The sequence below is a fragment of the Centruroides sculpturatus genome, unplaced genomic scaffold (genome assembly GCF_000671375.1).
Source record: "Centruroides sculpturatus isolate CEXI.00-Female unplaced genomic scaffold, Cexi_2.0 scaffold340, whole genome shotgun sequence".
NCBI lineage: Eukaryota > Metazoa > Arthropoda > Arachnida > Scorpiones > Buthidae > Centruroides > Centruroides sculpturatus.
This window is the reverse complement of record NW_019384518.1, coordinates 50,831-67,662: the sequence shown is the minus strand read 5'-3', so window position 1 is coordinate 67,662 and position 16,832 is coordinate 50,831. Positions and strand designations below refer to the sequence as shown.

The window sequence follows — 16,832 nt, the reverse complement described above, 5'->3', positions numbered from 1 at the left end:
TCTTCTATGATTTTGAATTGTATGTGTTTAGAAAGATTCTTTCCTAACAAAAATGCAGTGTTTTTGCTGAGCTCAATAATATATTAACTGCCAACAAGATGCTTTTATTTATGGCTTCAGGTATTTTACTTCCCAAGTTCTGTCAGTTGCTACAGATAAAGATCAATAATGCTTCTGGGTTCAAAACTTCGTGCTTATTGTAAGGCAAATATTGTTGATCACAGATATAATTTTTTTTTTAATTTACAGTTCCATGTAATCTCTGTTAACTCTAAACTTAATTGTTTATTTCTGATAAAATACTAGAATTTAAATTATCATCATTATTTTTATTGATAGTATATGATTCAGATCCATTTTAGCTATTTTGTATAGCTATTAACCAGAGAAAATGATGTTTTTATGTAGCTTTTTATGGCAAAAACATCTGCTTGAATATTTTTAAAGCAATTTGAGAAATATATATTAAAATTCATTTTTCTTAAATATATGTAAAAAATAAATATTAGTTTAAATCTGTACTTTATAAACTTTCAATGATTAGATTTAATTTTTACATCATGGAAATGCTTAATTATTTAATATAAAATTATATAACTAAATTAAAAAGAATTTCAAAATCACTAAAAATAAATCTGTTTCAGAAGTATAACCAAATTATTATTATTCATTTTTGAAATAAAATTTCTTTTTTTAAAGAGTTATGTATGTAATAATAATCCAATATAGTTTTATACTGTATTTTAAACAGTTAAAATTCACTTCTATTAAATTTTATTGCAATATTGTATTTTTTAATTTACTATACATGTTATATATATTGCAATAAAAAGTATTCTTTGAAGAACAAGTTACAGTCGACCCCCTATAACACTGTTGATAATTCTGTTTTATATGAATTCTATGTTATACGAGTCACTTAGATTTTACAAATACGTGAGCCATTCACAGCCGGCACACGTATTTGTAAAATCTAAGTGACTCGTACAACATGGAATTCATATAAAACGGAATAATCAACAGTGTTATAGGGGGGTCGACTGTATTTATTTTATGTAGCATTTTCAAGCATTCTTGTGCTTTTCAATTAGAAGTGTTCCTTTTGGTAGAGTAGCACTGCTTGAAACTTTTATGTGAAATAAATTTTTTTGTTTTTGAAAAAAGTGTTCTCTGTATGTTTTATATGCATAATATATAGAATTGGAATAATGGATTTTTTTATTATATTTTCACTATTGATGGTAAGTTATATATTAGTAAAATCTTTGTATTTTTGGGCTTCAATTTAAAAAAAAAAATTGAACATCTGTTGTCCATCTGTCTTTCCTTAATCTAGAGAAGGTGTTAGATAGATGATAGTCAAGACCAGATATGGAAAGATTAGGGGCAAGAGCTCCTGATTAACTATACATGAATTTCTAGTCTAGAATGTAAGTCACCTGAATTCAGTTCAAAAATTTTTCCCCTGAATGGAGTTACATGGATGACTGGCACGACTCTATTGTTATCAGGAAAAGTATGATGTACAGGGGCAGCTACTAATTTGATATGTAGAACACATTTTAAATTAAATAAATTAAGAATATGATTAAAAATTGCAGCCTGGCATTGTGACAATGTTACAATAAGTAATTGCTTGTTGGTTTGATTTTATAGTTTTATACCTGAGTAGTATACTTCCTTTAGGATTACAGAGGTGATCATATTTGGAAGAGAAATGGAATTATAAACTGAGTATTAAATAAATATGAATGGTGTACAAAATTAAGAGTATTATATTTAGAATATTTAAGAATGCAATCCATGTTAATACATTGATCTGCATTGTCAATGATTATAGATATCTTCAGTTAATTTAATCCTTATTTAATTTCCAAAAAAATTTCTTCTCATTTCTTTAGTTTTAATGAAAATTGTGATAGCAGTGAGATATTTTTTAATGCTTTTTTTGTTTTTTTTTTTTTTTATATTCTCTTATTGTTGGAAATATGTTGATGACATTTTAATCATTTAGCTGAAAATAATTTATCCATTATTGAATTTGTTTATGACAGTTCTTCAGAAAATACAATACGATAGACTATTTATAATTATATTTTATTTTAAAGTTTGGGAAATTAAAATTCTCTTGATGAAATGGAATATTTAAACTTTAATAATGGGATTTTTATGGTAAATATTTTACAGTAATATTCACAAATGTAGTGATTATTGAATATACAGTTTATTTTATAATGGTCCTGGAATTTGTAGGATTGAAAATTATTTTTCTAAAATTTGTGAACAATTAGTTTCCTGTGTATTTTACAGTATGTTCTTTCTAAATAAAATAAGTAAAAATCCCCCTTACTTTCAGCAAGTGTTTAATTAAAACGAACATTTTTTGCTCTCTTTATGTCATCTTTGGTTATGTAGAACATCAACTATTGTAATATTTTAAATAAAAGAATTCTTAACTTCATTTAAATTTAAAATTAGAATTTATAAGATGACTTATAAAGAAAACTGAAAATGTTCATTTTAATTAAACACCTGCTAGAGTATGTAAAGATTTTTTTTAGTTTTTATAGCATATCCTTTTTTCTGAATAAACTGTCAAGAGATAATTGCTTCAGATGAGTTATTATATTTTGTTATTTTTGAATTGACTCGTTTCTGTTTTCTATTATTTAAATTATTTATTACTTTGTTATTTTAAAAATAACTTATGACTTTTCTTGGTACTTCTCTTTGTTAGTTTGTGTAATAATAATGTGAGAATATCACATTATTGTTAGTTTTATCAATGATAATATGATAATGATATTCTTGCTTTATCACAAGATATTTTCCTTGTTACTTTTCTCAGTCACTTAGTAAATGAGACATTAATTTAATAATTTAAATAATCAGATTTGCTTTTTAAATTTTTATTTAAAATATCTTTAACAAATTATGAATTTTTAACAAAAAATAAATATGTATTTTTTTTTAAGATTCATGATTTAGGTTGCTGTTCAAAAATACTGTATTTGATAGTGTTGGATTTAAGCAATACCATAGTTTTTATTTTGATTAAATTGCTTTTAACAAGAATATTTTTAAAATAGTTTTTATCAGGTGATATATTACACTTTCTTATTCAAAGAAAGTGTAAGATATCATCTGATAAAATATTCATACGGCTTCATTGTGGAATAGCTAACTTAGAAACTTAATATCTAATATTAATAAATCTGTAGCTATGAGATAAATAATTTGTGTTAAATATAATTTTTAAAATACAGTCGACCCCCCCCATAACACGGTAGATATGTTCTGTTTTTTATGAATCCATTTTGTACGAGTCCGTGCCAATTACAGCCTGACACGTGTGAAGTTTACGGACTATAGCTGTTTGAAAGGTTTTCTTCCATAAAATTAATCGATTCCTAGACTAATTCGACTCAACATTTCCAAAACACGTATATTTTTTTGGGAATAATCCATATAAACTATGTTACAAACAAAAAATTGTAGGATTTCTTACTGAGTGTGCACCGTTCGACGTCGCCATTGCTTAAGCTTGTTTTCGTCACAGAGCAGCGCACCAAATGGCGGCCGCGATTTCTGATAAGTTATTTTTCTGCGAAAACGTTGTTGAACTTTGGAGACATCATTAATATAAATAATTTTTATGGCCGTTGAATAAGAAATGTTTCTTTCACAAGAAATGTATAAAATTAGTGCCATATTAGACTTACGGTACCTAATTTACATACTGTACAGATGATAGTAAACTCAATTTACCCGCCTAAACTCTCCGCAGCGTGGTGCTGGACAGCGGAAAGTAGTTCGGCTGCTTGATGACGTTTTACCGAATTATAGGAGTTTTTTTTTTACCGTGTTTGTACGGATACCGTCGCAATTTTTTCGCCATCATATAGGAATCCGAACTATAGGAACCCGTGTTATAGGGGGGGTCAACTGTATAACTTACTGCAAATGCTTTTGGTTATTTTGTAAAAGCAAAAATACAAATAACCAACAAATTGTTAATAACTTATTTTAAAAGAAAGTTTCATTTTATGGATTTTAGATTATTAATCTTGTGCTGTGGAGATCTGGATTAAAATTTAATCCAGAAGCTCAATTTGTTGTGGATAGCATTGTCAATGTACCATTCCCATTCTTAATTATGAATTCTACTTGATTGCATTACATATTTGAATATCCAGAATAAATGAAAATTAGGCTCATCCATATAGCATATAATGGTGTATTACATCACTCACAATAATTACATTGTTTGCTTTTCACATATATTCATATAAATTATGAAGTTAATTATTTAATTATTAGTCTGTATTTATGTGAATCTATTGATTCTGAATTAAGAATATCGTGAGTACAGTATATTAAGAACATAGATTAATGTTATGAATATAAGAATACATAAAACAGAATGTAAATATAAAATTTATTTCTAAGAATATTGTTTGATATGTAAACAAACTACATGATTGTTTATATGAGCCGCTCACTTGCCAAATCAATTAACTCCACGAAACAAAAAGTATAAAAATTGATAATATAAATTACTTTTTAAAATTCCCTTTAAACTTTAAATTTAAATAAATATTGTAGAATGTATTTTTATATACCTGTATTGTAACATTAAAGCTATGCTTTAATATAATGATATATAAAATTAGTTATGGGAAAAATTAAAAATAATAATGATTATATTAAGGATTTTCAAATGGAGTTAATTGATTTAGCCTGTAAACGGCTCATATATCATACACAGTAAAACTTTAAAACATTTTTATGTTTTATTTCTATTGGCAGTTCATTGTAGATGCAATTATAAAATTAGTGAAATGGAAAAAATGAGATATTGAGATGAAACTCTTGAACTTTGTAAGTGTCAAAATACAAAATGGCCACTGAATGACAATGTTTTTGTTGTATTGCATGTTTCTGTTTTATTTACTAAATAATAATAACAGTAATATCATTATGTATTTTATTAATAATAATTATAAATGTTTATTAAAATTATTTTGTCAATAATATCCAATACCACAAATTTGAAGTTGATCATCAACTCATTCAATGAAAGATGAAAGATGTGCTTCTTTACATGATAAAGAATTGATGGAATGTAATTGTCAATCTATCCAATAGAATGTTGAAATTCTATTTCATTTATCCATTTATTTTATTTAGAAAAATTATGAAAAGATTTATTTTACTACTTTCTTCTAACTTGAATAATAATATAATAATATAAATTTTATATGAATGATACTTAATTTTATGCTATAAACTGTATTAATTATTATAAAATAAACTTCTACACTGTAGAATGTAAAAATGAAGTAAACAAAGTAAAATGACATCATTGTTAGTTTAAATTCATGGAAAATAATGTTGTGAATAAACAAAGCAAGACATTGCAAAGTTAAGTTAGAGATCATTTTAAATGAATATAATTATTTTAGACCTTAAAATTTACTTTTATGACAATGAAAAAAGCAAGAATTTATACCTATCCTCATTACAATTATCAATTTCTGTGTGTAGCGTCTTTGCAATCTAAACAATAATTTTGATAGACGATCAAACAGCAATTAGTTAGAAAAACGTTACAGTTTATTTAAAACACTTTCTTAAATTCAGATGCATTTCGGATTGGCTTGTATTCTCAACCCCTCTTCAGTGCTGTTAAAATTACAAAAATCAAGGTGAGTTTCACGACATTGGTAAGTAGGACGTAACAAAAACGTGGGGTGAAAATAACATAAAAAAACTTACATGTTATATAATGGTACAGGATAGACTTTTGTTACCATATTTTTATTACATAGTTGTATGACTATTTTCTATAATATGTAAAAAGTAAAGGGTGTGGCTGTTTAACATAACATTTAAATGAAAAATATATAACATAGATTATTAAATTATTAAGAAAGTGTTTTAAATAAACTGTAACGTTTTTCTAAGTAATTGCTGTTTGATTGTCTACCAAAATTATTGTTTGGATTGCAAAGACGCTACATACAGAATTTGAAGATACAGCAACCATGTCTCCTACTTTTACAATTGTCAACAAGACTAATTCTTCATTAAAAATGAGTCTTAAAAATTCATTGTTTTTTTGGTACTCTATGAATTTATAATATTAATAGTAAATACTAAAACTCAGAAAACATTAAATATTAATAGAAAAGTTTTAATGTCAATGACATTCACTGACAGTTTCAGAAGCCAATTGCTTAACTTCTAAACAGAACCTTCTTAATATTTCTGTAAGAGTTATTATGTATAGTGATGGAAATTATTGAAAACTTATCGGTTTTTGAGATAGATGTTCAAGTAAGAGTGTGTAATAACATCAGTTAAAATGTGGATTAATGTACAGGAAATTAATGGGAGTAAACTAAAGGCAAAGCATGTGTATATATGTGTCTGGTGGTTTCAGAAAAATTGCAATGGCAAATAAATATGAAGAATTTTTCATGTTGTCTAAAGATGCTCTTAGTAACTTTAGACAAAAGAAATGCTATTTGATGAGTTTGTAATTGCAAGTTAAAGTTGGCAGGTAAACTTATCACATAACCTATATCTTCTTTTAAATTGACTTTCAAACATAGATAATCTGCATGATATCTGTACGAAATTATAGTAACAGTTCTATATATAAAAACAGTTCTAAATATTAGTACTGTAATAAAATTTTTTTGTGTTTTTGCATTTATAAAACAAAATTCCAGTGGTACTATTTTCTTCTATTTTAGAGGTTTTTCAGTATTTTTCTTCAAAATAAGTAAATTAAATTGTAATTATTCCTTTCTGTAATAACATAGTTTGTAGTGATGATAAACAGATATAAATTTTGTGCTGTATGCTAATAAATAAATATCTGTAATAAACCAAATTTTACACATAGAAGTTACAGTATGATTCTGAAAATTGTTTCAAATGTATAAAATTTGCCATTGATTTAGCACATTTATACTCTTTCTAAAGATGTAAAGTGTACAAAGATGCTGAGATCTGTTTTTGTTTCTTAATTTTCTGTCGTAAATATACATTATTGGAATTAAGTGTCTTGATGTAGCATTGGGCTAGTTTCTTAAATGTTTATAATTCAATTTTTACTAAAAAATGTAAATTTTTCATCTTCTAATGTAGAAAAATTGCAAATATTAAGGTTGCTATTTTTCATAATAATTATTTGTTGTTTACAATTTAAAAATATTTTTAATATTGGATAATTTAATATATTTAACTGAATTTATGGTTTCCCAGTTTTAATAAATATTTATTTTAAAGAATATACAAGTCCATATGTCACTTCAGGATATAAGATTGTAAAATATCTACAAATATAAATATATATAATGAAATTAGTAAATACATAAATGTTTAAATTTGATTTATGATTTTAATATGAAAGTATTTAATATTAGTATTGTTATTTTAAAACCATAGCATATTTCAAATGTTCTGATACAGATTAAATAATTTAAATAGTTTTTTTTTTTGTAATTTGAAAGAATGTACTTACTTATAATTTTAAAGAATATAATAATTAAATTTAATATATAATGAAAAATTAAATATTAAAAAATTAGCCAATCTGTTTAATAAATTTGGGATCTCATAGTTAAAAGACTCATTGCCACTTTGGCAGATTGCAGGTTTGAATCCCATCCAGGCACAGGTTTGTTTGGTGTGTTTAAGATGGATCAGTTTATTTAGAAGTAATGTAATATAACTACTACAGTTAATAATGTATTTAAATAACTAGAAATTTTAAAAAATAAATAAAATCTTGTATTTTTTAAATAGATGAATATATCTCTCTATTTGATAGAAATTCCTTAGTTTTAAAATGAGTTTTTTGTAGAATTACCAATATGCTATATTTAATTTTTTGAGAATGATTCAAAAAGTTGTCATTTTGATCTTTTGCAAAATATAGATGTTGGGGAAAAATGTTAACTTTTTTCATTTCTTGAAGTAAAGTATTTATTTTATTATGGAAATTTTAAACATTTTTAATTTAAAACATTTTAACAGTTCCTTATTTTTCATTTCTACTATGATGTTTACAGAGATATGTCTCAAACTTTAATGGCAAATTAATTCAGCATTTAACAATAGCATTTAAGACTGTGCAGATATATGCATATCCATCTCTGATATTAAAGTAACAAATCATTTTAGACGTCTTATTATTAATTTATGCTTATAATTTATGCGAGTGTTTTGCAAATTTAAAATAATTAAATAACTGATGAACATAAATAAATTGTATATATATTTTATTTAAATATTTTTTTCTTGAAATTTTCAGTTAATTTTGAAAGAGTCTTACTTTTGAGTTAATTTTTTGTTAATGATACGCATTTGATCATAGATTCTTATTATATTGGCTTTACAGAGTGATACTATTTGACATAAAAAAAAATAAAGAAAAACAATGCACACATGTATTTCATTCACATAGATTGAAATAAAGTGTTAAACAATATAATGTTAAAAGATATAAATTTTTTTAGAATTTTTCTAAAATGCTTAATTGAGGTATTCGTCGTTATCGAAAATTCTGAGGATTGATTTAATGATATAATAATGGATTATTTTAGTTGTATTTTTCCTGAGGAAGTCATTATATGACTCGATAATATAATGAGATAGCAATAATATCTACTCCTATAATTTATAACTTGTGATAATTGGATTATGCTTGTATACTAACTCACTCATGCCTTTTCTAGTGGAGATGTCAGATTTGTTATAATTTATTGCATCAATAACAGAAAAATATGGTAAAACTTTGTTATTCGATCCGATACTTTCTGAAAATTTTATCGACTGGCATCCTATGTACTGCATCACAGATATCTGCAGTTTAAAGTAGACACTTTACTGTGTCTACTTTAAACTGCAGATATCTGTGATATTGTTTAAATATGAAGCGTGACTCAGAAATTTTGCATTATGGATTCTGCTAGTAAAATCATTTTTGTTTAATATAATTATGTATATTGCATTACTTCTTCAGTGGATGCTTTAAATTTTCTCTCTCCTGTATATACATTATTACATTGAGTTTTGTCAATAAAAGATGTATACAGAAGAGATCTGTTATGCAATTTTGTACATAATTTGCTATATCTCTAATTATGTTTTTATGTGGTAGATATTTCCCAAAATATCCATGTAAAAAATTGTAAAAAGTAGATACTATCTGAATGGAAAAAGGGAAATTGGTTTATTACATTATTTTCACTGGTCTTAAAAACCAGTTAAATTAATGTGATAAACCAATTAATATAATATTATTTAAACACATCCTATTAATATTAATAGGATGTGTTTAAATAATATTTCAATTTTAATTAATAAATCAGAAGAGGAGGACCATTGTAACTTAGGTCTATAATTATTGGAAAAAAATTATAAATTTATATTATTTACACAAATTTTATTTTAATTATATTTTTTATTTGACTTTTTCAATTAAAACAAAATACTTCTAGCTTTTAACACCAAATGGCATGCAAAAATTATTTTGTATTGAAATAAATCAGAATAAATGCAATCTTAGCCTACAAAGAAATCATCAAACTTCAAATTGTTTCTGACTGCTTCACTCATGGGATAAAGTTGAAATGAAAGTTTGATTGTCACTAAATAAACTACATTCAAATAAACAGTAAAAAAAAACAGCCAGAGCTTAAAACTTGATTTTGTATGTGTCAGTCTTAAATGCAACTTGTAAGAATTATTTTGAATTGAGAGTAATTTTCTAGAAAAGCAAATATGAATATTTTTTTAGAATTAAAAATTAATGGAAATTATAAAAAATGAAAATTTACTGAAATGTATTAAAACAAAATTACATAAAAAATAATCTGTTTAGAAACATAATTGGATGTACTTAAAATATTAACATTTTAACATACATTAAATGTTAGTATTTTATAAATAATTGTGCTAAATATATAAATATTATATAATGATGATGGTGCGGTTCTGTAGCTTTAGATAAATAAAATATATTATATTGTGTAGCCCAGTGTCATATATCATACTAGTTTGAGCATTTTTCAGATTTTGATAGAAACTATGATAGATGAATGAAATCTAATGGTTGTAGATGTATCTTAGTGTTTTGGGCATAAATATTATAAATTTAAAATATCAACATAGAAAGGTTCAAAATACAGGTTGAAATATGTGTGGAGATGGAAAGTTGTACAGTTTATAATCTTGCACAATAAATTGTACCATTAGGAAAGTTGATGTTCTAATCAATTAACATGGTACAATTACATTAGTATAATACAATATAAAGAAAGTAAGTTATTTAAGAAAGTGTATTTTTAAACTTAATATTAGCCTGTTTTATTTACAGAGGAAAAAAAATGTACCTAATGAGATTGTTAAAGCAAGAATAATGTAAACTTAAATCAGTTTCCAGAGGTACTAGTGTTACAAAAACTATATAGAATAGCTTTAATAAAAATTAAATACCACAAAGTTGTTATTGGAGTAATACATTAACAGTTTTTGATCATTATGTTGATTTGTATTCATTACAAAACATACTGGTACAATATAGATGAAATGTGTTGGATCAAATTATGATATGGTACCATATTTTCTTTCAACATTCTTTTCTTTCTGATAGAAGAAATGAATTTCAAATATTGTTACACTGAATTATTACTATATACTGTATATAAGCTTACAAACAAATAAATTTTAATTTTTAGTATACAGTAGAACCTTGAAAACTCGGCCTAATGTGGACCGAAGGGTGGCCGAGTTTGTGAAAATGCCGGGTTATCGGGAATGGGGTTAAGAAATATAAGTACGAGTGTTTCCTCAGAAAATACTGTACTGTACTTGTATGTATTGTTTACTTGAGTATATAACAGAGAATAAACTGCCCAAATACCCTTAAACAAAGGGAAAGTACGTACTTTATGAAGGCATAGATCCTTTACTACATGAAAATGAAAATTAATGAATACACTGTGTACAGTAATTTATCTGATAAGACAGACCTCAGAAAAATACTTTATGACAGCTTTTATACTTTTATAAAGCTGTCTATAATAAAAATTAATTAAGTAAGGATTTTTTTGCCCTGCCAGGGTGTGGCCGAGTTATCCGGAGTGCCGGGTTATCGAGAGCCGAGTTTTCGAGGTTCTACTGTAGTACAGAAAAAAAGTAATCTAAATTTACAAATGCATGTACTGTAAATACAGTACGTACTTGCAAATGTATATATTTTAATATGATTTTATGTGCTTTAAGTGCTTTTCTAGTGATATTACGACTTCAATATTTGTGGCGGACAGACGTAAAGTCGAATAAAATGACTTAAACTTGATTTTTATTTTTCCATGTACTTTTTTGACAAACGACACATAATCGGGAACGACGTAAGTCGAGGTATACCTGTATTAATGTATTTATGTTACAGATATTGGAAGTTAGGCTATCTCAGGTAGTATAGTATCTGATTGCTGTTTTGATATACGTTTGTATTGTGGAGTGTCAGATTTTTTGCTGGTCAGATGCTCTGCTGGTATCCTTATGACTTTGAAGTTGAATGTGATTCAGAGTTAGGAGTAATAATAGGGTGATTCTTTCCTAACTTTTTTTCTCAGTGAATAATTAGGTATGATCCTTAGAGTATTGTGTATGAATTGATGCTAGTGGGTGTAGTGTGTGCACGTAAATTTTAGCATAGAATAGAACTCAATACATATAATAAGCTTTGTCATTGAATTATATAATTTAAACTAGTATTTTATATTGAAGTAAAAATTTTAAATATTGGACTATTGGAAATCATCTGATGCACTCACCATCACCATCCAGTTCAGATTAAGTAGATAAATATAGATATGATCAGAATGGTAAGATTAACTCAAACACAAATTTTAAACTATAGAATTACAAAGATTTTTTAAGTTCTGATGTTAAAAATATAAAATATTTAACAAGTAATAATATGTTTTGTTTGTGTGAATATATATATATATATCAAATGATTTATTATAAATTAATGTTGCAATCTGCAATAATTCTAGGGAAAAAGATATTTGCTGTAATTAACATAATTCTACAAATTTTTAATATTCTTATTGAAATGCTAATGCTAGAATCTCTCTTGTTCTCTTTTGTTAAAATTAACATAATCTTAAGACTGTGTTCAAACTTAGTAACAAATTTCCCTATTCCGGCCGGAAATCACAATCTCGTCGATACGATTTTTTCCATTACGGCAAACCATTTTTATCCAAAAGTTATAGCGATAACCTTGTAATTGCTTTTCCTTTAATAACATCTCTTTGCTCTATCAATCTACTCTTAATTGCACAAACTGCATTTCCTATATAAGATGTCAAAAGTAAAATTTTAATTAATTAATTTTTAGTTTTGACATGTTAAAATGATATGCTATTAAAATGATGATGATTAATATTTTAAATGATAAAAATATATTAATGTAAAGAAATGAGAGAATGTATTTGATGATTAGTAGTAACAAAATGTTATATGTAGTATAAGCATATAGTAATTACTGTAATAAAAAATTAAGTAAATTGAATTAAAAGTTAATTAATTAATTAAAAATTGTTTTTTTTTTGTTTTAGTCAAAATGTGACTTTAAATCTAGATAAAACAATTTAGAAGCTTACAGAAATTTAAATTAAATGACACACATTAAAACAACTAAAAATGGAATTATGAGTATATTAATTGTATATTGGATTTTCAGATTTAATTATTAAACTGTCTGCTTATTAGTTTTATAAAGCAATAGATGTTAAGTTTATTTATTTTACTTCTTTACTTATTTTTTATTTTCTAAATATCTTATTTTTGACCATTTCATTTAACCAGATTGAATATAAACATAATATCGAATGATAAATTGTTATTGTTCATTTAATGGAAAATTTCTTTTTTGTTTACTTAACGATCTGCTTTAAATTTACAGGTAATTTGCGATTATGGTGTTCTCTCTGTTAAATCTGGTCACACACAGATGGAATTCTGCATGATATATTATCCGGAATATGCCAGCTTACCAAAAACAATAGACGAAGACGTAAGTAACGTTTCTGGTACCTCGTATTTTTATTTTTATTCATTCCCAAAGGAAAAGGAAATCAAATGTTAAAATTTTTGTACCATTCGCTAGCACTGCCGGAGATTTTGTTCATAGTTTATCCTGTCGGTAATTTATCCTCGAAATGCTTACTTTGAGGAAATAACGTAATCTTTGTTGAAGCACAAAGTGATTAAATATAAAGGAAGAGGAAAGGCTTTTTTCTTAAATGTTACAGTGTGTTGATTAGATCTCTCCTTCCAAGACCAGCTAGAAGTGTTGTAAAATATTTATAAAACTGCTGCATAATTTAAATTCTCAAAGTTAATCCGGTACTTTAATAAAATTTTTCTATTTATTTAGTTAAAATTTTTTTGAAGGTCTNTTCTCAAATTCATAAATAATTTAAGTAAATTTTATTTGGTTGAAAAATGTCAAGTTATCAAAAATTCATCGTTTTTTAAAAAGGAATAAACTTAATTTGGGTCACTAAACAGGCCGAGATGGTGCAAATAATAGGAAAGCCGTTCAAAAATAACTTGACGTGGTTTGGTTACTTTAAATCTTCATTGTTTGGGAATTTTTAAAAAAAATTGTTTTGTTTCTTAATTTCAAAGCATGAAATCTTAAAATTGTTTATTCCAGTTTAAAATTGGGTTTAAAAAATTAGAATTAAATTATTAATTGTTTTAATTTAATATTTTTTTTAAATAAATAACTAGAATTTATTATTAGAAACTTGATTAAAATATTTACTTAAACCAAAAGAATTTTGAGATATAGAACCGAATATACGTTTTGTTAATATTTCTGAAGCAAAAAATTTTAAAAATTGTCGATAAAATATTTAAAAATTCTTATTTAAATTTTATACAGCAGATTAAATAATCAATTTTTTCGTTTTTTTAGATTTATTGATCTTGATTTTGTATTCAGTTTTTGAAATTTATATATTTCTAAGTTGTTCTTGCATTAAGTCTAATTGTTTGGCATTTTAAGTGGATTATAAATTATTACATTTTATAACGATAATTTAATCCAAAATTAGCTCATTAATTATATAACTACATTTTTATTTTAAGTATTAAATTTATCATATATTTGCATGAATGAATGAGCATTTATGTTAAGATATGCTAATGTTTCCTTAAAGAATATATAAGTATGAATAAGAACATCGATATCCCTCATTAAAAAATGAACTTTGCCTTGACAGAAGTACGAGTCTCTCTATTACGCTTCGACACTAAACACCTGTGACAATTCATCTTCGGAAGGAGACACAAAATTTGAAGATCATGCGGTTTTGGTCCAGATACAGAACTGTAGTTTATTCAATCAGGCCGAAGTTATCAAAAATGGTGGCGGGCTCGCCCTGCTGACGTACGGTTCGGCGGAGATGTTGGTGAGAGATTTTTTCTAAACTGTTTTTAGTCAAAGATTTATCAGTGTTTTCAGATTAATATTTTTATATGCAAGATTATAAAAATGAAAGTAAATATTTTCTAAGAACTCCAGAAGTGGATAGCTACAATAATCTATCTAGTTGAACAGTCGTACTAGTCACGATAAGTATTTAGTGATGAAAAGTAATAAGAATTTTTTAATGCATTTGAAATATAACAAAAGAAAGTAAAGTTAAAATGTATTGAAGTTTGAATGGTCTAATAAATAAATCTATTTAATTAAGGGTTGAATAAATTTTGTATTTTTTTATTATTATAATGATATTTTTGGAAGTATCAGCAGCTCTCTCTCTATTAGAACTTGTAATATCAGGATGTATATATTAAATTTAAAAAGAATAATAAACTCTGCTGATTTAGTCAAATGGGGGAAAAAATTTTTTTCCAAAAATATTTTTTTGAAGTTGTATGTTTTATTTGAATCAAAACTCTTGAAATCAGAATAAGGAAATTTGTAATACTGTTACTTTATATTCTTATGTATTAGAAATTTAAATGAAACGGATTTTAAGTTGCACGTTAAAAAGTTTATTTTATTTATTCATTATAATTATTTTGTAGTTGTGAATATTAATAGTCTGTATAATTTTAAATTGTGCTAAGAATCAAATATTTTAAAACGTTACAAATTCCAATAGGTCAAAGAAGATCCTCCAAACAAACTCGATATTCCAGTTGTCTGGATAACAAATAGAACTTCCGAGAAATTACAGGTAAACACTTAAATAATTCCAAGAGATAAAACACACAATTTTTTTTAATAAATTAAAAGTGAATCTAATAATGAAAACTGGTTTTTTAGGATCTGTTACCCGATGCAAAAGTGTTCTTATATTCGCCACCGAGTTCAAATTTCGATTACAGTCTTTTGATTATATGGATTTTTGCCGTGTTTTCGGTGGTGGTCGGATCTTACTGGTCGGGAGTGGTTCGGCATTCGTTGTAAGCGTGCTTCGAAAGAAGCTCGTTTTTCTGGTTTGATTAATTTTAAACAGATAATTGATTAATTTTTATTTATTACAAATGATTCGTTTGCCATCCAGACACTTGAAAGAAATGAGCAAGCTTCCAAAAGCAGAAAATAATTCTGAGAGTGTGCAACAGTCCTCCCAGTCATCCACCGAGGGAGAGGAGAGTTCGCTCAATGTTTCTCCGCTAATCATTGTCGTCTTTGTGATTTGCATGGGATTAATGCTTGTTCTTCTCTACTTCTGTTTTAATTATTTAGGTAAATAATTTATAATTATTTTAATATACTTTTTAAGCATTAAATACACTTAATTCTTTTTCAGATTTTCAGACTGTCTGAAACCAGACTTCTTTGGGATATGTTAGTCTCACAAGTTATATTAATTAACCCAAAATTTTCACAATGTTAAAATTAATTTCATTATCTTTCTAAATGTATTGAGAGAATCCATATCATTTGTTGCATATGATTCTCTTCCTGTTGATATGTTTCAGTATTCAAATGAGACAAAACATACTCCATTTTATTAAGTTTTTTTTTTGTTTTTTGATAGAGAAGGATTAGAATAACATGCAAATTATGCAAATATTAGAATAACATGCAAAGGACACTTACACATAACAGTAGTTAAAGACACTGAAAAAATTCTTAATCATACAGTTAGAAGGAAATAGTTTATATTTCATTTAAAAAGTCTTTTGAAAAGTGTATTTTTATTGCTTCAAATTGAAAAAAAAATTTCAGTTTTTTTTTGTGTTTAAGGAAGCTTAAACAATGACTTTTTTTATATTTTGTAGAAGAGAGTAAATATTATTTCCTGAATATTGAAAAATTTATCAAAATGCTTATGCCATTAAATTTAATAGTTTCTCTCTTTATTTTGATAGTCAATTCATAAATTTGAATATCTTGGAAGATTTAAATAATAGTAATAATACCATATTTATTGAAGTAGTAATTTATTACTTTAGTAACAGTCATAAATTACCAAATTCAGTTAACAATTTATGAAATTTAAACAGTTAACATATGCACTCTTTGCTGTTTTCATAATAAAATAATGAGAATAGAAATGAATGTAATATTGCCATAAAATTAGTAAAGAATTGTGTTATTGTTTTAATAAGCTTTTCAGGCATTGTTTTTATAAAATTAATAAACAAATTTTCATATAAAATAAATCAAATATTTATAGTAGTTACATTGGTTTTCCTTTTGAAAATTATGTTGTTTTTCCATACTAAATAAATACTAAATAACAATGTATAATTATACTATATAATATATC

General features: G+C 25.4%; 1 protein-coding gene across 3 annotated transcripts in view; it reads left to right on the top strand.

Moving 5' to 3' along the window:
• The window catches only part of LOC111622641 (signal peptide peptidase-like 2A), a 38,972-nt gene that overhangs the window by 16,436 nt on the left and 5,704 nt on the right, over positions 1 to 16,832 (top strand). For 2 of the 3 annotated variants that reach the window (XM_023365048.1, XM_023365046.1), the window contains exons 2-6: positions 12,998 to 13,108; positions 14,325 to 14,513; positions 15,213 to 15,287; positions 15,377 to 15,516; positions 15,618 to 15,802. In XM_023365048.1, coding sequence (XP_023220816.1) covers positions 12,998 to 13,108; positions 14,325 to 14,513; positions 15,213 to 15,287; positions 15,377 to 15,516; positions 15,618 to 15,802 — 700 coding nt within the window. Of the gene's footprint in view, positions 1 to 11,766; positions 11,910 to 12,997; positions 13,109 to 14,324; positions 14,514 to 15,212; positions 15,288 to 15,376; positions 15,517 to 15,617; positions 15,803 to 16,832 lie in introns of those variants that run through there. The other variant, XM_023365047.1, reaches the window with a different exon arrangement.